The following is a 20,683-nucleotide window of genomic DNA, read 5'->3' on the forward strand; positions in this document are numbered from 1 at the left end:
GGCTTTTTTGCCCATTACCACTACTTAAATAATAGCATCCACAAAGTGAACATTAACGCACACTGGTCACTTGAGTCAACCTAGATTTCAAGGAATGATGAGAAAAATATTACGAAACTGAAACTTTAACTGAAAAGTCAACTTAAGTGAATTACTCCCTGGCTAATATTACAGACTAAGGTTTTTTTTTTTTACTCGGTTCTCAGTAGTGAGAGCTGGAAATCCCTTCACAGCTGTAGCAGCCAGATCTGTTCTGGACCCACTCTGCTCTCCCGGGGAGGGTTGGTCAAGCCCTAAGGCAGCCCCCCAGGGCGTCTGTCCCCAGATCGGTGTCTGTGGGACTCTTCTCACCTCCATGCACAGTGTCATGTCCCCACTTCACCAACCAGCCCAGGAAAGCACCTCCTCCTTCCCCGTGAGTCCAGCAACAGCTATGTGCAACTGAGGGCAAATTTTAGCTGCAACTGCTTGGGTGTCGAAGCTGAGTTTAGGAGGAAGAAACAGATTATCTTTCCCTCTGACTTCTGTGGCTTCTGCTCATTGCTGAGGCTGAGGTAAAGCCAGCAGTGACACCACTTCAAATGCCAGCTCCTTAAATAACAATTTATATCCAGAAGATAAAGGTGGCCACGGAGGAACCTCTCAGCTCTTGGTTTTATGCCCATTATGGAGAGGGAGCAGAAGCATGGTGGAGTTAAGTGTCTCCCTACAATTACACTTGGTGCCTGTGACAAAGCCTGATCACCTATTTGTTTTGCTTCAGCCTGACAGACACCCTTCCCCTCCAAACCTCTGGGGCTTCTTAATTACACTGGTGTATAGACCCAATCTTTCTTTTGGATGCTTTTGCCCCTTGTTTCTCTGTGCCCGCTGCCTAGCTTAGTGGGTGGATGGGCGGGCAGGTGAGGATCAAGTGCTCAGGTCAGGGCTCCCGACTGGCTGTCACTGTGACCATGCCACTCCATAAAACCACCTAACATCGGTCCTGAGTAGTGCCAGCCCGGCCTTGCCCAGTGGTCATGTCCTGCCTGGACATGTTTGGGTACCCCCAGCCAGCACCACGGCAAACAGCGTGGGGTCCTGGCTCCCTTCTGGCAGTGCCCCCACTCCGTGCTCACTGTCTGAGGGGACAATTTGACATGCTGTCCTGCTGCCCAAGAGAAACATCAGTCCAATACAGCAATACCTCTTGCAGTAGGCTTGGCTGTTACTTTTTCTTATGGTTGATCCTATGAAAGATGATGTTTGCTTAAAAAATTAAAAAAAAAAAAAATAATAAAAAAAAAGAGAAAAGGGGGGAATAGTGTGAGCAGCAGCTGCAGGGAGATGTGTCTGTGTCTAAGCTCAGGAGGCTCCATCCGACCAGCCTCTTCCTGACATGGAGGTGCAGCACTGTCAGCTATGTGGTGGGTCTGTGCAAATAGAGGGGGAGAACCTGAAACCAGGACTGCAATAATATAAAGTGAATTTAAGTGCCGTCGTCTTCACATATATGTTCTCTGTCCCCTTTTCAGTCATTAGGGAGCAAAGCAAATTAATGCCAACAGAGGCTGACTCAAACCTTTGCCCTCATTTAAGGGATTCCAAAAAACGTGGGTTTTGTTACGTGCTGCAGCCAGCTGCCCTACAGCAGCTCAAGGACTAGAGCAGTCTCCGGTGTTTAACCAACATGAAAGGCAGTGTGTTGCTAAAATTGCCGATGACCAGTGCTGATCCCGTATACTTCTACTTGACTAGGACTGAATTTATTGCCTTTATGTATTTTTAGCAGACTGATTTTTTTTTTCCGTGTCTCTTTCCAAGATAAAATGTAAAGAAATGAAAAAACATCAGCATAGAAGTAGTAATATAAAAAACTGTCCAAGCAAGACAACCAAAAAGCAGTCAAGGATAAAATAAAACTAAAACATTCCACTTGTCTGTTTTGAGTAAGGTACATGAATTGCTAACTTAGCTTATTTAGTTTTGGAGCAGAAACCTCCCAATTGTATGTAGTTTTTGATGTTAAAACAGGAGATATATTTGTGTAAGAGTGAAATCGTATTTAGGATAACTATGTCCAGAGTTTTTCTATTAAGTGATGGCTCAAAATGGGAACAAGATGGTGGTTTACAGAACACAAAATGGTAGGTGAGCCCCTAGGAGAGAGCATGCGTGAGCCAAGCCTGCTCTGCCACCATCAGCAAATAGTACCGATAATGGTTTCAATAAGCTCATAGCTTTGTATCTTGTTTTCCCTCTATCATTCTGGAATTTAGTATTATGTGACATGGCCTTTTTGTTAACATAGACTTTTTGGAAAGAGTATAACTGTGTCTCAAGTACGATTTTTCAAAGGAAGTGGCCAAATTCCATGCTCCTCTGTTAGTAATCTTGCAGACTAACAGGACCGGAGCTGTGCCCTTCTGTGGAGTACGCATTTGTTTATGGTCTGAACATAAAATCAAAATTTGTGAAGGCACTGCCTATGTAAATTATCTTCTCTGTTCCTAATGCCACATGATGTCACCACTGACATCAACCTGATAGATAAGCTTATAGGATGCCAGAATTCCTTACTGGATTGAAAAAAAAAAAGGGGGGGGGGGAGAGGAAAGCATAAAATCAAGAATCTTGTGATGAAAATGTAAATACTCAATGTAAATAATCACTGGAGCAGGTTCCAGGGCCTGAGCATACAGGTCCTATCTGGTCAATAGGGGCTGTGCTTGTGGCTTTGCAATATGGTTTGGATTTCAGTTGCAGAATTAGGTATAATTTGTATTTGAATCCAACATAATTTAGATAAAAGGGTTAGAGATTGTTCAGTGCGTGGAGTAAATACTTTTCATCAGGCAATAAAGACCCATGATTTCAATTTGTTTGGTGTCACGGTGACAGAGTAGGCAGGTGAAGATGATCAACTTTTGCAATTAAAAAGAAGAATTTCCACAGTTACCACTTTCAAATGCCCAGTCTGACATTAGTAAAACTGCCATTCATTTCAGTAACAGCAGGATTGGGCTCTTTTTTAGCCTGCTGCTTGTCAGTTGATCTCTTAGTTATTTTTAAGAATGTAAGAATCAAATGACATTTTATAATTCTTAACAGGCAGAAAGTTATAGATAGGTCACTTGCAAGTGCTGAGCACCTGGCTCTGACAGCTTTCACATCAGCAAGCCTTAAATGCAGTTATTTACGACTGCCATATTACAGAACATGGTTGCACATGATAATAGTATTTTTTAACTCTGAACTCTGAAAAAACTTAAGATATCACTCGGTTCTGAATATGGTTAATACGTTAGTATGTTAAGATGACAGAAGTCAGGCAATCTTCCCTTCTTAGGACAGTTCTTTACTATGATCTGTTACAGCATACATTTCAAAAACAACCTCTACATTTACAATGGCAATTTTGCACCTGCAAGTTGTGAATGTACAAAATTTCAAATATGAATACTTAGCAGCTAGTGATATTTAAACCTCTATTAAAATTTCACAGGAACTTACCGTTACCTGTTCAGGAAGGAACTGCAAACAGAAATCCCATATTTAGGTTAAAATGTAGGGAAAATCTCTTTACTAAATTTCCACCTCATGAATTATTTTATAGAAAGCAGTAAGTTCTTTTTCACCAGTGCAGAAGTCTGTTTTAATACTTAATGTCATAGTGGACCTAGTTTTCTGATGGCTTTGCTTTCCAGTTGGTTTGTTTTGGCAATCACAACTTATTTTTGTTCTTTTTCAGTTGAAGAGGGTGAATCTTCAGATTTTGCTTTGACCTGGGACTCATCAGTGACTCAATCAGGTAAATATTTTAGGTTCTTCTGATTGCAAAAACTGCCAGAAAGCTGCCAGGCTTTTTACAGGAACTGTATTTTCTATGTCACATTCCTGTCTCAAATCCAAGACTACCCACTGCAACACAATTTTTATATCAGTTCCATATGGTCAATAAAATCTATTACATACAGAGACTAATATACTCTTATCCTCCAGAGAGCCATTCTTTCTTCTTGTGGGCATACTGAAATGGGTTGTGATTTCTCCAGTATAACCACTTTGAAGTTTTCTGCAATGGGCACTGTTGCACATTCATTCCAATCTAATTACATAAAAGCTGCTTTAATAGGAATTTTAAACCTCGGTCTCAACTGGAATGTGTGTATTTCTCCTCTCAGAGGAAATTGGAAAGTACTGTCAGGGCTGGAGAATAAAAGTGGTACATCGCCATGGTAGAAAGATTTAGCATTTGAACCAGCTTTTGGTCTGCTTGGTAGTAGTAACACTTAAACGTGTGTCTGGGGCTTGTTCGTCTGTGTTACACTGATAATTTGAGTAAAAAGAGGCTCAAGAAACTGAACAGGATAAAGCAAGTTTGTCTGTAGTTGTGTAATATGTACTGCTAACACAAACCTGAGGGTAAATGTCAGATCAGTTTGCATTTAAAGTAATTAGCCACATCTCAGTCACTGTTTGTGCCCTGTGTAAAGATATTTTACTGTCTCTTATGTCTTTAACATTTATGACATTCTCAGAATATTTTTTATTTTGAAGCCAATAAGCCTATTTCTGTGCTGTCCTCATACTGGACTGTGCGATGGTGTTCTCTTACAAGCTCAGCAGTGATGTGAAAACAGCTCAGAAACTGAGCAGTAATATGAAAATTAACAATGGTGCTGCATTCCTGGTTAGCATGGGTTTTATAAGAGTCACGGGGAGACTGGCTCACAGGAGACTTTTCTTACTGAAGTCAGCATCTAGCTGGTCTTGAAGGCATAAACTGCCTTTGTGTGGCACTCTGTGACATTTTGCTTTGTACCAACTGCACTCTCAGTTGTGCTGGGTGCATCTTCTCTGGGCACTACGGCTGTTTTGAATGGTTTGTGTTTTCACTAGTCTTTGATAGCAAATATTGCTGCTGCTGCTGCAAACCTCCAGCTGCGATGTCGAAGGCCCCTTTGTGCCTGGAGCTAACGGTGCATGAAAAGAGCGCTCGCTGGCTCTCTTGCTTGACCTTCGTCTCAAACAGCAGTGGAGTGGAGTTACCGGTGTTATCTATCACAAGTCTTGAATCGTATTAAATTTAACACAGGCTGAGGTTCAAAACAGCAGCAACAACAACAAAAATAATTTCTGTGCAGAGCAGGAGTTAATTTGGGATTTCTGGATGGTATTGGTGACTATGCTGTAAGTAAAAGACAGCCTGTGAAAGGCTTTTCCCAAATTAGTTGAGTCTCCTCCATTTTTCTTCATTTACTCCCATAATTACAGCTCTCATTCAAGACATCGGATGTAGGATAAAATGTATTGTATGAGTGATTTATGGCAGCTTAAGGAAAATGTGTGCTAATTGGGGGATTTTCCTCTTAATATGTTTAGTAGCTGCAGATGTCAATCTCGCATGTGTATAAAGATGCAATACAGTATCCTATCAAGACAGGGCGCAGTGCATGGGACAGAGGTTGCAGGCTGGAATATGACTGAGGAACTACATAGAAAAAGCTTAAAAAGCCCTAGTACGTGGTGGCGCGGCTGCATGGAGTCACTGGCTCTTGTGTGGTGTGCCTCCAAAGCTATATTCAGTAACTAAAACCAGTCCCTCAGTCCCAGTGTGCGAGACTTTCATTATGTTCTTTTATGATCTTCCTGTTTGCATTAGCTCCAGTAGTGTGATGTTGAAGTTCAATAAAGGGTGAAAAAACACACTTCAACTTCTCATTTCATGCCCCTTCCTTCCCTGGCCCAAAATGACAAAATTGCCTCCCCTTCCTTGACCCCCCCAACAGAAAAAAACCCAAAAGGCCAAACCCGGGACTTGTTAACTCTGAAACATTTGCCAGATGTTTCAAATTAACATATTTCTCTCCCTTCTTCTCCTGTATGTGTTTGTACATCTCTGTGTGTGTGCAAACACATACAAAGCGACTTCTGAAAAATTCTGTTGGCACTCTGTGCAGCTGCTGTGGGCCGAGGGAGCAGCGATCCCAGGGTGGTGTGGTACGTAGGGACAGCAAAAGCAGGTAGAATGTAATTTTTTAACTTTTTTTTTAATACTAGCAAAATATGTATATAGGTGCAGTTGTGGGGAGAGAAGGTGTTTTTGCTGCTATATCTTATTTTGTTCATCAAACCAGTAGAAGCTATACTGGAAAATTTTTGTGAGTACAAGTTGAATCTGCAGTCTTGGGGCTTGTCGAGGTAGCTGTGACAGCCGTCTGTCCCCAGGTAAGGTGTAAGTGTTTGTAGGTGCAGGGCAAGACATGTCAAACACTGGGGGCCAAGCTCTGCATCTCATGGTGGGCTTCTCTGCTACTGAAGTGTACTGAAGGTGCACGGTTTATGCATCCCTGACCGGACCCTGGCACCGGGCGAGGGGCTGCTCGTGGGAGCTGCTTAGTGCAGCTCATGGAAATTTGGCAGTCGATACACTGGCAACAGAAGTCCTGCGCTCAGATGGGTCTGTTCGGTGATGGCTTAGCACAGGGCACCATCCTTTTTCCTATGGTAGAGTATGTGCACAAGTTGTCTGCTCTGGCTTAACTGCTCAGTCCTGGTAAAACCCACGAAGGTGAAATGCTTTGCAGGAATCCAACCCTTGGCATAGTTGCACTGAGGGATTTATTCAAATACTTTAAATACAACTAGACATAGTTTTATAATTTTATTTTTTTTTATGACCACAACTTAAAGGCTGTAGGTATTAACCTAGAGAATCAGGAAAATGTATAAGGAGGCAGAGGCTGCCCTCATGCCAGGGTAAATAATCTGGGTCTCCACCAGCCCTGTTTAACAATGGGCATATAGCGAATTTCCTTCCTCTTCAGGTCTTGTAAACATTTTTTTCCTTAATGTAAAAGGAAGAAAAAAAGCTTTTCCTTTCCTCTCTTAATCTGAGGACTTAACTTGCTGTTAAATAGCAGGTCAGTAGTGTTTTGCTGTGTAAGAGGCAAAGACGTTTTCTGTCCCAGAGGAAGAGCGCAGCTGAGTACTCCTTCCCCCTGCTTTTCCCTCTTAACAGCACGTGCAGCCCTTGAAGCCTGTCCATCTCACTCCGAAAGCGTCAGAGAGGGTGGGCTGGGCAGGGCTGCCGGGGGGCCAGGCAAGCGCCCGCCTTCGCTTTGCAAAAGCGTTTTCTGCTGCTTCGAAGCCAAGAGGAAAATAAGATTCAGTATTTGCAAAGCAAGGGTCCAGCCAGACAATGCTGCATTGCTGTTGTAATACATCACAAGAGTATTATCTTGAGGAGCAACAAGGGACATTTTAAAGAAATAAAAAGTCTTACTAAATATATAGAGAATTTAAGGCATTTTAAAGACCTATTAAAGCATTTTACATGGGGGTTGCTGGGGAGTTTCTCATTAGCCTGACTGTGAGGCCCTGGGGAATCTTGGCTGAATTGTCTGGGGCAAAGAGAGCAGATTCTGTCTTCTCCTCAGGAGCCTGCAAACCTAAAAGCCTGATTTTTTGTGTCTGCTTTTGAGGTAACTGAAGGTATCTTATTTTTGTATGCAGCTACGAGTTATGATAGTGATCGAGAAAGAGTTTGGGAAATAGGGGACTGTGGACCTGTAGCCTGAGTGTTGGGGAGAAACGGAACTGGGTATGTCTCTGTGCGCATGTGTTTGCAGAACATGGGGGGTTCTTTGCAGTGTTTGCAACTGGAAGGGCCTCTCCAACGCCAGCGCCCAACCATCCATTAGCACACAACATTAGTATCATTCAATTATAACACTCCAGAAATCATGAAAATCAATTACAGGTTGGTATTCCCCCCTTTCCCCATTAGCTCCAGATTTCCTGTTCCTGCCTCTGAGCTGGCTGCAGCAGCTGGGCACGCGTGTGAGGGACGTGTTATCAAAGCGCAGCATGGGGAAGAAAAGCCTACAACATTTTAGGACACAGACATTTGATGTTTTGCCATTAAGAGTTCTCCCACGTGCTTGTTTTATACAGTACACTACTTTAGATTTTTAATTGCCTTCTGCAATTTCTTTTAAAGTTTCCCTCCTTTAAGGCGGAAAAAAAGAAAAGAGAAGGGGAAGCAGCAGCTTTTGAGAAATGAACCACAAAATAAAGAAAACCACCCTGTGGTTACTCCTTTTTGCCCTCTCTTCTGCTTTGCATGGTGTCTCCCAGCTATGTAAATCACAATTTTCACTTGGTATCTTCAGAGGAGGAACATCTTGACGCAGTTCAGAGACTTATTTTCACTCCGGGCTACCAGAGCCCGTGCCAGGGCATTTTTAATGCTGTCTCTGCTGCTCGGGGATCTCCCTGCCTGTTCCCTCCTGGCTGTTCCCTGTGCTGTACTCCACCATCGGTCTTCTGGCGCTGCTGCTGTCTGCTCCCCAAGTGTTGAGGGTTTCTGTTCTCCTCTAACTCTTTTGTAGGGTTGGGTTTAATTTTGGCTGCCAAAGGAGCAAAACAGATGAGAAAGAAAGCTGGGGTCTCATGAATCAAACAGAGACTTGCCCCTGCAAGTATTCATGCGTTAACTTTTTCCCTGTTTCTGTTTATTCAGAGAAGCTACAGCAAATGTCTTCTCCTTCCTCACGCTTCCTCTTTTGGAGGCCTGTTTTGGCCACACAAAGTTTGTTGTCCCCTCAGCCTTCCTGCAGCACCCTGGGCTTGCCCGCCTCAGCATGGTCCACTGCCTGGTGCCCACCAAGGCCACCATCCTTGCAGGACGCCATCACCTGTGGTCTCACAGTACCCAGGGCTGTCTCTGCTCTCTGCCCATGTCCCCCTGGCAGCTCCCACAAGAACCCCTGCTGGTCCTGCTCCAGCCACACGACCTGCTGGGCATGGGCTGTGTCAGGATTAAGTCAGGAAGGTCCAGATGAGAGAGACTGCCCTCCCATAGACACCAAGCTCTTTTTCTTTATTTCCACATATATTGTATTTTGTCTTATTTAACTTGTAAATGGAAGAACAGTGAAAAAAACCCTCCCAAACACCTTCAACATGAAATTCTGGGATCTCTGCTGCAGAGCATTGAAAAGGTCAATCGCAATTCAGTGGGCACTAGAAACCTGTTATCTTGCCCATCCTGAGTGCCTTCACAAGCTCAGACATCTTCTAAAAGCTGATTTCATTAGTAAATCAATATGAGAAGATTCTGATTACAGTGCGTAAGGATTTCCAAAGAAATAAACCTTTGAACTTAGCAAAGAATGTAAGAGACACTGATAACTTTCTTAGCTGAATATTTTTTCAATATACTATGAAATGTTTGATCTCAACTGGGTGGCTTTCTTATGTTGCTTTTAAAAACAGCATCCTTGTCTCTGCATGGACCTGCAGCATGCAGCCAGTCGGTATAGTCTGAGGTTCTCAAAATTTTAAATACCTGCTTTGGAAGCAGCCAAAATCCAAATAAATACAAACTAGAAATAAAGCTAGGGAGGTTTGTAGCTCTGCCTGCTGCATTACTCATTCATTCTAAATGGAACTTTTATTTTCCTGGGTAATGTGTGGGTTTTTACAATGTACATGGGTAACATGGTTATGTGTCCTTTCAGAAGAGAAAAAAAAATTAATTCTCTTTTCCTAATTATAAAATTTAATTTTTAACTTCAATCTTTTACTTCTAAATACTAATTTATCTTTTTTTTTTTTTAAAGAAAGTACTTTTGATAGTGTTTTCTCAAACAGAAGGTGAAGTGATAGTACGTGATACTCAGATAATGTGGTGGGGTGAACATCCAAGACAGATGTAAGAATTCTGGAGCCGGGATAATATAAGAAGAAACAATACGAGTAATTATAAACCCTTCCCAGGTTACTCTGTTTCATAGAATCATAGAATCGTTTAGGTTGGAAAAGACCTTTAAGACCATCCAGTCCAACCGTTAACCTAGCACTGCCAAGTCCACCACTAAACCATGTCCCTAAGCACCACACCTACACAATGTTTGTAGGAGCTCACAGCACAACCCTGCGTCTGCAGATGCGAGGACTTCCTGGGAGCAGGTCTCAGCTCCCAGCGCTCCCGGGCTGGCAGGAAGGGGGATGTGGCGCTGCCAGAGGAAGCTGTTGGCTGGAGTGACTGGGGTCCCTGGGGGTCCCTGAGGCCTGACCGACATCCCATGGCTGTAGCACCTTCAGGGAAAGGAGAATTATAAAAAATGAGATTCCTCGCCGCGTGTGGCGCGGCGCGGCGCAGCACCGACACGTGCATCTGTCATGGAGACAGCCGCCCCACAGATCCGCCGAGGCATCTCTGGTGGTGCGGTGCCATAGGTGTTCCCCTCTTGTTTGGGGCGGGAATCTCCGGCAAGAAGGAGCTATCTTCAGATGTGAACACAGCATGGGTGTTAGTATTTAAATTAGAAGCACACACCTGTGTATTATGGCATTTCCTAGAAAAGACTTACTATTAAAAATGTTAATTGGGAAAATTATAGTGATAGCACAGAGGAGGAGAATTAATTTCCATGGTAAAAGAGGCAAGGAAAGAAAAGCTCATTTCGAAGTGAGCTATCGAGTGCTCCCCCTACCCCACCATCCACCCATTCCCAGGCTTTTTAAAGACAGCATCTGCTGGAAAGCCAGTCTGCTTAAGAGAAGCTGAGCAAACGTGGTGTATCGCCGTGTGTCGTTGGTGTTGCTGAGCTTCACAGTACCTAAAGCCAGCCCCCCTAAATTGCTACAAGCAACATCTGTAAAGGGGAGGATTTCTGCAGGCTGAGGGGTCACAGCCCCTGCCTGTTCGTGGCAAGGGGCTGTGGACTCGTGTGCACTGGGATGCCAGCAGTGCATTGGGACTGGTGATGGGCAGCAAGGTTTCAGTCAAATCTGGGCGTATCTGTGGGGTCATCGGGTTAACGTCATCTGAAGACTTGTGAGCTTGGTGTATCTGCTGGCATGGGGCCGCTATGGGTTGGGGGATGTTCCCATAGGGTCTTCTGGCAGGGGCATCTTGCCAGAAATACAAATACACCACCAGCGTGGACGGTTGCACATGTGAGTTCATCCTTCTGGGGCTGGCAGGGGACATCCTCCACGGGGTTGTGTCCCCATCTTGCCAGCAACATTTTTTTCTCTGCAACAAATTTGCTTTTTATTTTTAAAGGTGTGCCTGTTGGCGCTTTGTCTGCTGGGAGGCTGTAACGCTGTGTTTCACTTCCTTGCGCTGACTGAAGGAAGTAATTCACCTTCGTGGGTGGACCCTCAGACGCAGCCTTCCTGCCTCTCCATCCCTTGCTTGCGTTCACGTCTCCTGTGGGTATGAACATCCCAGTGAAGGACGCTGCCTTTGAGCTGGAGGGAGTGCTGGAGAGGAGCAAGGCATAGCGTAGCACCTTCCCATCTTCTTCACACTCCTGCTCTCCCTTCCTGTGTTTCTTTCCAGTGATGCTTCCTTGTCCTCTCTTGCTCCCAAGCGAAGGGCTGTGATTAGATGAACATTTTCTGTGTTTTTAGATGAAAATTATATCTGTTGTTTACAATAGCCTTCCGGGGCGTAACTAGAAGTAATGGGCTAAAGTAAAGCAAAGGAGATGCTAGGCTGAATATCAGGAAACATTTCCCACTAGTGGGATCTAATAGACTCTGGTATTATCTCCCATCACTTCGGCCATTTTCAAACCAGACTGGACAAAGCGCTTGAAAATACACTGTAGTAATGGTCTTACATTAGCAGAGGGATGGATAAGATCACCTGGCAAGTCCTGCTCATCTCTAATTTATCCAATTCTGCTGCCCTCTGGATTTGCTAATCTCCTGCAGATTTGAGGACAGAAGCAGACTGAATGGTCAGGCAAATTGTGCTTTCTAGAGCTTATTTCAGTAAATATTTTTATGTAGGATCTGAAACCACTTTACAAATGCTAATTAAGCCTCCCAACCTAGTAGAAAGTCTTCCTTGTGCCCCATCTCCATACTACTTTGTCTCTGCATCATGCAGCGTGCACTGTGCTGCAGGTCGACCTTCCTAGAGGGCTCCAGCTTCGGGACTGATGGGCACTTGCCAGCTTATCTTTCTTTGAGTCATTTCTGCAGGTCAGTGGCTTTGCTTTTCCAAGTCTGCTTTGGCTGGCTGGTCGGAGCGAGGGAAGCTGAAACCATGCCACTGTAGGAAGCAATTGCAATGGGTTTTACCTTTGTGAAATCAGACAGCTGAAGAGTTGAAGGAAAGTCTCCTGGTGAACAATTTCTTTGGTCTTCAGAGAAACTCTGTTCTCCTTCGACTAGTTTACACATTGCAGTTGTAACTGGTAGCTCAAAGCTTCCTGCCTGAATAAATGTAAAACAGGAATAACAGAATATACTACATTGGCCTGTTGCTTAAATGAGAAAAATCAATAAAAAATAATGCCACAGTGGTGGATCCCCAGTAATCATTCTTCTTGAGAAAAAAACAAATTGTGCCAGCCATGAGAATGGGGATTTATAAACAAGGTTGTAAAAGAAGAAAAACAAATGGAATAAACAAGCTCCACTGCTTTGTTTTCTGGGCTGAGTAAGGACGTTGATATGAAACTCTGCAGTGAAGAACTGCATGAAATTTATGACGCTTTGCCCAAATAATCTTTGCTATTCAGTACAGGAAACTAGAATCATTTGGGTTGGAAGGGACCTCTAGTGGGTCTTAGTCAACATTGACCTGACTTGTAAAATTTTCTGTAACCGTTACCGCTGTATTTTTGGTTAAATTATCTTGAACCATTAAGCTTATTGTAGACCAAGAGTACAAGTATGGTTACTGTAGCGCAAGCATGTGTACAAAACAGAAATTAAGGCCAAATACTCATGAAAAAAAGGATTTTTTAAAGTTAATGTAGCCTGAAATTTCCCATAACAGAAGATACATTTGTATTTCTGTCATTTAGTGTCTGAAGTAGCCTTTTCTGGTCCCGCTACAAGGAATTACGATGTCATTGTCAAAATAAACTGATCTCATCTCATAATCTTGTATTTGTTGTGTATAAATTCAAATGAGAAAACTGTTAAATGGGACCATTTATAATGAGATTTGAGATACCCTATGGCTCTCACTTGGAGACAAGTGACCTTTGTCTTTTTTGGGGCTGAGTAACAGCACGATGAAGATTTAATAGATGTGCGCAGAGACCTGGCAATAGATTGGGGTGTGCATGGAAGAGGTGCTTGATGTGTCTTGCTCTACATATTTTTTAATTCATCACACTTGGAACTGAAGTGCCTGCCTGTTTGCGTGTTTTACTAGCCATGCCTCCTTTCTCCTTTGGATGGCTTTGGCGTTTGTTAGTAGAAATTATTAGACAGTCACAAAACACTAAAGAGAAAGGAAAAAACCCGCACACTTTGCTTGGAAACACTTTCTGTGTTGCATAAAGCTCTGACAAGATCAAGCCTCTAATTAAATTATCTGGCACGTGGACAATTCTGTTCTGAGATCTGCTGAGCTAATGTGTAGCCATTAGCTCATACAGCCACCAAATCAGAAGTACCAAAGAGACAATTTACATAGGGCCACAGCGTGTTTTAAAAAATTCTGGTGAGTTGTGAAGCCTGTAATGTTAATTGCCAGTTAGCACATTGTAATTGCTGTAATTATTTGCAAGTAAAATGATGTAAGGGACTTAACATTGTACTTTTCTTAACACTTCACATGTTGGTGATCCACTAAATCTCCCACTCAGAGTTTTGCTGGTTATTTTAAGATCTCAACAGCCACTTGCTGAAGTCTGATCTCATCTGCAAGCTTGCTGTTCTGCCTGCTGTCTTTAATGCTGAGTGGTGGCTCTCTAAAGTCTTTATTAAAAAAAAAAGCAATAAAATAATAAATGCGAATGTCTGCTGCTGACCAGCGAGAGCATAGCCAGCCCTGCAGCCGGCCACACTGGAGCCCAGCTGGGAGAGAGCCCTCAGCACAAATTGCCAGCCTATTGCCTCCCACCACCATGCCGCGGAAGTGGGCCAAAAGCTCCTCCGTATGGGATTAAAGGGATGTGTAATAGATTAAAGATCAAAAATGTTAATTAAGAAATGGTCTTTTCTAATAAGATGCCTTCAAGGGCACGGTACCAAAAATGAGGCAATATCTCATTTTGGCAACAGTGCTGGGGTTGTAATGAAGCTGGAGCACGGGGGTAAGGGGAGAAAGAAGGGACGCCTCCTGTTCAAGGCATCTCCTTCAGAAGGGGTAAATCAATTAGCAATAAAAATGTAAACATATAAGTCAGAATGACATTACTCTGAATACTGCTGAACAACATGTGGATTTAGATGTACGCATTTTAGCTTGGTGTTTCCTTGAGGAGAAGTCGCAGTTTGCAACTGATAAAGAAGGACTCCTTCAGCTTAGTGGTATTTAAGCAGCAGCATGGTAATTTGGCTGAAAATAACCACTCTTGTTGGAAGCTTTGATGCAACTGAAGTGAATCCATGCAATATATTTTCCTGATGTAATTTTCTAGATATGGGAAGTTCCGCACCTTTGTTACTGGATTGAAACTTGTAGGCACTATGTTTGGGGAAAGGCTTATTTCTCTTCAGGAAAAGGAAGAGCCACAACTCTGAGGTCTCATATTCCAGGCTCCTGCAGCAGGGAGAAGTTTATGTTTTACAAATAAACTGATATGCAAGTGTTACTTCTGTGTTTCAAACCCAAAAGGTGCTTTTCAGAGCTGTGAAATTTTATTGCATCATTATAACTAAAGAAAACACGCTTTTTCTTAAACTTGAGCATTCTAGTTAGTGACTCCGCTGTTACATTTTCTTAGTAAACTCATCAAAACTCCAAAAGGAAAACTCAGATTTTTAACAGCGCTTTTCCTGGCGGTGGGACGATGGGATTTCACATCCCACTTCATCCCACACTTTCCCTTCTAAATGCCTTAATGCTGAAAGCTGCAGTATTTCTGAAGTGAGTTATTTGCTAGCATAAAATGGAGGGACGCTGTAGGCAAATTTCTTCCCTCTTGGTTGGAAGCTTTCACTTGGATAAAGAAAACCACTGGCACGGTGAGGCTCTCTGTGTAGCATGTGTACATGTTTTAAGGCTCTGGCTGTTGTTTGAACCAAAGCTAGAGAGAATTTTCAATTTGAGAGAAATATGGTGGGAAGGTACTCACAGAGGTCGCGTGCCTCTGTGTGTGTGTGGCGAGCTGGGGCCGACTGAAACAGCCTGGCAGAAAGAAGTCCTCCGACAACGGTCTGAACTTTAGATTTGTTGCTCTAGCTGTGTATATTTAATCTTCATCTGTCATGTGAATCTTTAGCAGAAAAGAGCATTTGGAGGAGATAAGTGAGTGAAAGACAACGGCTCTGTGCTACCTGCTCACCTGCAGCCCCCAAACGAAGTGGGGAAGCGGAGCGCGGCATCCGCGTCCTTGAGAGGAGGAGCGGTGGTTTTCCCTGGGTCTCATTTAATTGCCTCGTAGCTGGGCATGGTGTTGACTTGTGCTTGTTGGTATTATTTAGCTTGAATGGGGGCTATAGGCAACTAAATGACACTAAATTCCTGTGCCCTGATTTTGTCAGATAACACAAATGGAGATAGTGGCTGTTTCCATCCACAGAAAGAAAATCGGAGAACTGTTCCTTATCCAAAGACTTAAATCAGATCTTTTTGCAGTTCATAAATGTATTGTTTTGACAGACTGATTAGTTCCATCTTTACTTGATTTCACTTATGGTTTTTGTTAAAAAAGAAATGTGTAACTCGGACTTGAATTAGCCTTCTCCCAAGAAGGGCTATGCCAAGCCATTCTTGCTGACACATCAAGGAGATACAACTGTAGCAACAGAAGGATCATTGCCTTTTTCTCATTAAAAAGTTCCTTTAAAAGTCTCAAAGTCATTTGGTACGGGGCAATTTTGAAGACAGTGTTCTGAATTGAAGTTTTCCTCTGTGTAGTTTGGACAATATTCAAAAAAGATGTATGTGGCCTGTTGTTCTTCTTTCAGTGACAATAGGGAAGACTTCCATTCTGCATTGTTGGTTTAATCAAGTAGGTTATATTTGCAGAAAAATGGTCAGTTTGTAATGCTGTCATTAATTTGTACAGAATGTGCGTCCCATATAGAAATTGAGAAAACTTGAACTTAAACTTTGATAGTAGTTCATATCGGGCTCTTTGCGTTTAGCACACAAGTCCAGATGACCATTTATCCTGTTAAATGAATGAGAAATGTTCTGTGTAGAAAGCATTTGGCTTCTCTTCCTTGATCATATTAAACAAAATACAATCATTGCCAGATTTCCACAGTAACATCCAGGAAGCATATACAAAATCAGCAGGGTTAGGCAGGTATAACTGAGAGCAGCATTTGGTCTATAATCTTATCAAAAAACGGTTGTGCAGTAAAAATGTACTTTTTCTGATCAAGGTGAATTTCAGGCTGAAATCTTGCACAAGTTAGCTAATAGCCAGATTGGTAAAACATTTTCTGGTCAGGATGTTGCAGAAATCCACATTTTTTCTTCATGTATTGTGTGTGGAGACAGCTGCAGTGTTGAAGACATGAGGAATATCACCGCTGCAAATGCTCTTTGCATCTCTGGGTTTGCGTTGTGACAAGCAAGCATAGATGCTTCTGTATAACAGAATTAAATTATGTTCCATTTTTCACCCTTACTTCCAAAAAGTGGTGCTCAGTGTTTATGGTGTTTTGCGTGTGAATTTGGGTTAAGAATTGGTGTTGCTCTTCCTCCAAAATGTTTTATAAAAACTGGTGAATTTTTAGTGCTTTTTTATATACTGAGGTTGTAAACCTGTTGTATTTTAAATGTCTTTCGGAGTTGCAAAGAAACCCACAGATACATCACAGGCACTGGAAGTGTGGTGGAGCCATCAGTGAGCTATTAAATGAGAAAAGAGTTAAGTGATTTTTAGCTTGATACCGTAATGAAATATTTTGAAACCGTATCTGGTTAATGAACATTGTGGCCAGACTGCATAACTGGCCAAGGATGTAGGAAGTGGAAGTGCTTTCAAAATAGACTCCTAGCTGTGATAGTCAGGTGGAAGGGTCCAAAGCAAACCCCAAAACCCTCTTTCCGCATCAGCCATGGGGCTGGTGGGAGAGGGGCTGCGTGGGGCTGTGGGTGCGGTGGCCGTGCCCACGTGAGCTGTGGCGTGTGGCTGTTGAAAAAGCTGGCTTTGAAGGATGAAGTTCTCAAGTGTGCCTCTTCCTACTTGTCAGCAACTAAAATGCAAATTCATTAATTTAAGGAAAAAAATTGGGACTGGGCCCCCACAAAGAAATGTGCCTTTTAAAAATGGATAATTTGTTATTATTACTACTTTTTACCTAGTGCAAAGTACACAGGGAATGGGGCTGCTAAAGAGCATATCAACTAAATTAGGGTTAATTAGAAGTTCTCCCAAATAGCTGGTGCTTCATCAGCAACAGAGCAGCGTGTAAATAAATCTAATTTCTCTCCAACTAAACTCTTCAGAAGCTTAATTACAACAGCAACAATATCTCCCCCTCTACCCCCCTTTTTCATTAGTGTAAGCGGGTCATTACAAGCTGTATCTGGTGAGGGTTATCATGAGCAGTCCAGAGCTGCACCTTTCACAGGTGTCCTTCGAGGCCGAGGAAGAAGTGGAGGAACTTCCAGTGTCTCTGGAAGAGCCCAATTAAGGTAGTTCATAAAAACTTGAGAAGCAGAAAGCACCGATGGAAAGGAAAAAACCACCGCTATATTCTGGAGAGACTTTTGTTAATTACATAAAGTATTTCCACTACTTGGATTATTTGCCATCTTAATTTCTTCCCCTTTCTTACTCGTTTGCCAGCAAAAATCTGCACTTAGGGTTTTATCTGTCCATTTGCTTTTTACCACACATGATCCTCACGGTAGATCCGAGGGCTCTGCCAGTTCTCTGATGCTGTGTACCACACGGCTGTCTCTTGCTCTGACACTCGCGACCTGCCAAATGAGAGGAGCGGCTGAAGGAGACAAGACTTTAAAGTCATTTTAGCTTTAACTCTTTCCAATGTCTTTTCACACTTTCTTTACCACGTAGGGCTAGAAGAAAGAACACAGGAAGATATTAGGAGAAGAAGTGTTATCACTGCTAAAAGGATCACCACGCTGCAGGACTGGTGCAGCTCACTTCTTATTCCAGGGATAAATAGCTGAAAACCTCTTGCCAGAACTTAGTTATCACAGGGAAAGTACAAACCTGGATGCAGGTTTCAGCTGGGTGCAGAAGAGCTCTGCTGAGGGCTCATTCAGAGGGATTAACTTATTTCATTTGGTGCTTGATTCACTGTCCTCTATGATTTTTTTTAAATTTTTTTTATTTCTAATTCTGTTGAAGCCAGCACATTCCTTATTACGTGGTGTCACGTTTCAGCCGATCCCAAATTAATAAATGAGCAGCAGCAGAATAGCATGCAGCACAATTCTAACAGCATGAGCTGCACAGAAGTATATTTCACTTAGCTCCAATTTAAATACTCTGCTTTGCTCGATTTAATTATGTGAAATTACTGAATTAATGGCTTTGTCAAGTGAAACGTGTAGGACTTCAGAGTTTGGTATTAAGGAAAGAAATGAGAAAGGAAATTTGAGGTACGTTAATTTTTGCGTGTGAGCTCATGTTAAACACAAACTGAAATATAACTGAGCCCACAGCCCAAAATCACGTCATGTTTTAAAACTGGGAAGAGAGAACGAGCAGAAAATGGCAGGAAACTTTTTGAGTCATTCTGCTAATTTGGTTTCCCTGTTGGCTTGTATTAATCTCCTTGGTGTATGTGCTGGGCAGGAGAGGTGTTTGTTTGTGCAGCAGGGGCTGGCCACGGTCACACGGAAGGTAATACTTCTTGCAGAATCCGATGCCTCTCTAATAGCTTGGCCACCTGTTAAATACCCTTTCCAGTGCTGCATAATACAAGATGCACAGACTTTCCTCTCTTTTTCTGGTTGAGAATCTTGTTGAGTTAATGAATGTGAAAAAGAGGCAACTGAATTATTTTGCTGTGGTCTGGATACCTGCATCAGGACACCGTGCCCAGCCCAGTGCTGGTCATACAGAGATGCACACGCATAACGAGACCTGGGGGTAACATTTCCGAAGCTTGTAAGCCCTACTCTTCCGAAGCCATTTAGACACATAGGTGCCTAACTCTCATTAATTTCCAATTTCATAGATTTTTGCTACAGTCCATTTCCATTCAGTGGGTATTTGGCTCCTAAATCACTCAGGCTGCCTACAGATGTCCCCCCCAGCTCCAGCTGGAGCAACGTAAGGTACTGTTTTCCCAATTTCCGCTCGCTTTGCCGGCTGTGCCCCTCTTGGAGGGCTCCCGTGCAGCAGAGGCATGAGCCTCTGCCCGTCTGCCAGCAGCACCCAGTGGCAAAGGGACGTGAACAGACATTTGGGAAAACGTGGCTTTTTCCTCAGGTGCATTTGAAGAACCTTTTTTTCAAAGCAAACCAGATTTGTAGAGAGAAAGTCAGCAAGCTTTCTTCTCCAAGATGTTCCTTGGTATTTGACCAGACCGTAAAACCCGCAGCTAGGTTATGGTCCAGGTCCAGCCTCTATACCCTGGGCGTAAACAGGAGTTCTACCTAAGAAGCTAACTCCATCAACCTGGCCCCATAGAAACCCCTCAGGTCTTTAATCACAGTTTTGAAGACTTCCAGGCACAGTTATCACAGAAGCAGGTTCCTTCCATGCTCCTTCAGCTGTGCATTTGTCTTTCCCACCAGAAAATGATCCAGGCATGTTCTAAGCAAACCGAGACCCATGAGAAGGTCAGTGAAATAATTATTGCTTTCTCGAATTTGCCTAAGTGTGTTTTTCTTTCTGCCCCAATACAGTTTCGCCTCTGTTGTTCCATCTTTTCCCTTTGTATTGGTTCCACCCCTTGGTTCCTGATGGTTTGCAGAATGCTATGGCTCTCTCCCTCTCAGTCCTAAGGTTTTGGGGTTTTTATAGACATAAAAAGATAAATGCAAATATTACCTGTAGGATCCTATAGGTTTGGGTTGTGAAATATATTCCTCTTCAGCATAGTTTTTAAACAAATCTATATCGTAAGCATGGCAAAAGTGCATTTTGAACAGAAATATATTCAGGGACGTAGAGGGTATTTTGTATTGAGGCCCTGCTCTGCTTTCCTGTTACATCTCGCTCCCGTGTGCGTACGCTGCAGGCTGTTACGCACTGAGGATGGGAATCTTCTGGGGGCCAGAACTTACCTGCAGAAAGGACACTTCAAAGTGCTGGACCTTACAGAGGAACAATAAAGGAATCTGCATTTTGAATTAGGCAAAGGAGATTCAAACATTGAAATACATAGTCACATTTGTCACTTATGGTACATTACATCATCTGTAATTTTTCTCTCTTTAAAAATCAACAGGTTTATTTTAATCATGAGTTCCAGCAGCTGCTATTCTGAGCAGAACTAGTCAATACCTTATTTTTGCATTTGATATTGCAGCATGCAGCTGCAATAACAAGCAACATGTGAGTTTTATTAAGCCTTCCGAATTTTCTGTCTGTTCAGGGAGCTATAGATTTAAGTTTTACAGATATCTGGCTTTACCTTGAAGTAAAAAAAAAAAAAAAAATAATTCACACCATTTCCTTAAAACAAAAAAAAAGGTTTTGCCATGCCTATGAATTAAAATGTGATTAAGATGTCCTGTGTTAGGTGTGAGTGGGATTCCATGGAACTGCTGGAAACAGGACACTTGTCTTCAACAGAGACTTGAAAAATAGTAAGTTGAGCATTATTAAAATAC

General features: G+C 42.7%; 1 protein-coding gene across 3 annotated transcripts in view; it reads left to right on the forward strand.

Moving 5' to 3' along the window:
• The window catches only part of ZNF423 (zinc finger protein 423), a 237,194-nt gene that overhangs the window by 39,853 nt on the left and 176,658 nt on the right, over window positions 1-20,683 (forward strand). For all 3 annotated transcript variants that reach the window (XM_072873546.1, XM_072873547.1, XM_072873548.1), the window contains exon 2: window positions 3,731-3,790. In XM_072873546.1, the coding sequence (XP_072729647.1) occupies window positions 3,731-3,790 (60 nt within the window). The remainder of the gene's footprint in view (window positions 1-3,730; window positions 3,791-20,683) is intronic.

The sequence above is a fragment of the Ciconia boyciana genome, chromosome 9 (genome assembly GCF_034638445.1).
Source record: "Ciconia boyciana chromosome 9, ASM3463844v1, whole genome shotgun sequence".
Classification (NCBI taxonomy): Eukaryota; Metazoa; Chordata; class Aves; order Ciconiiformes; family Ciconiidae; genus Ciconia; species Ciconia boyciana.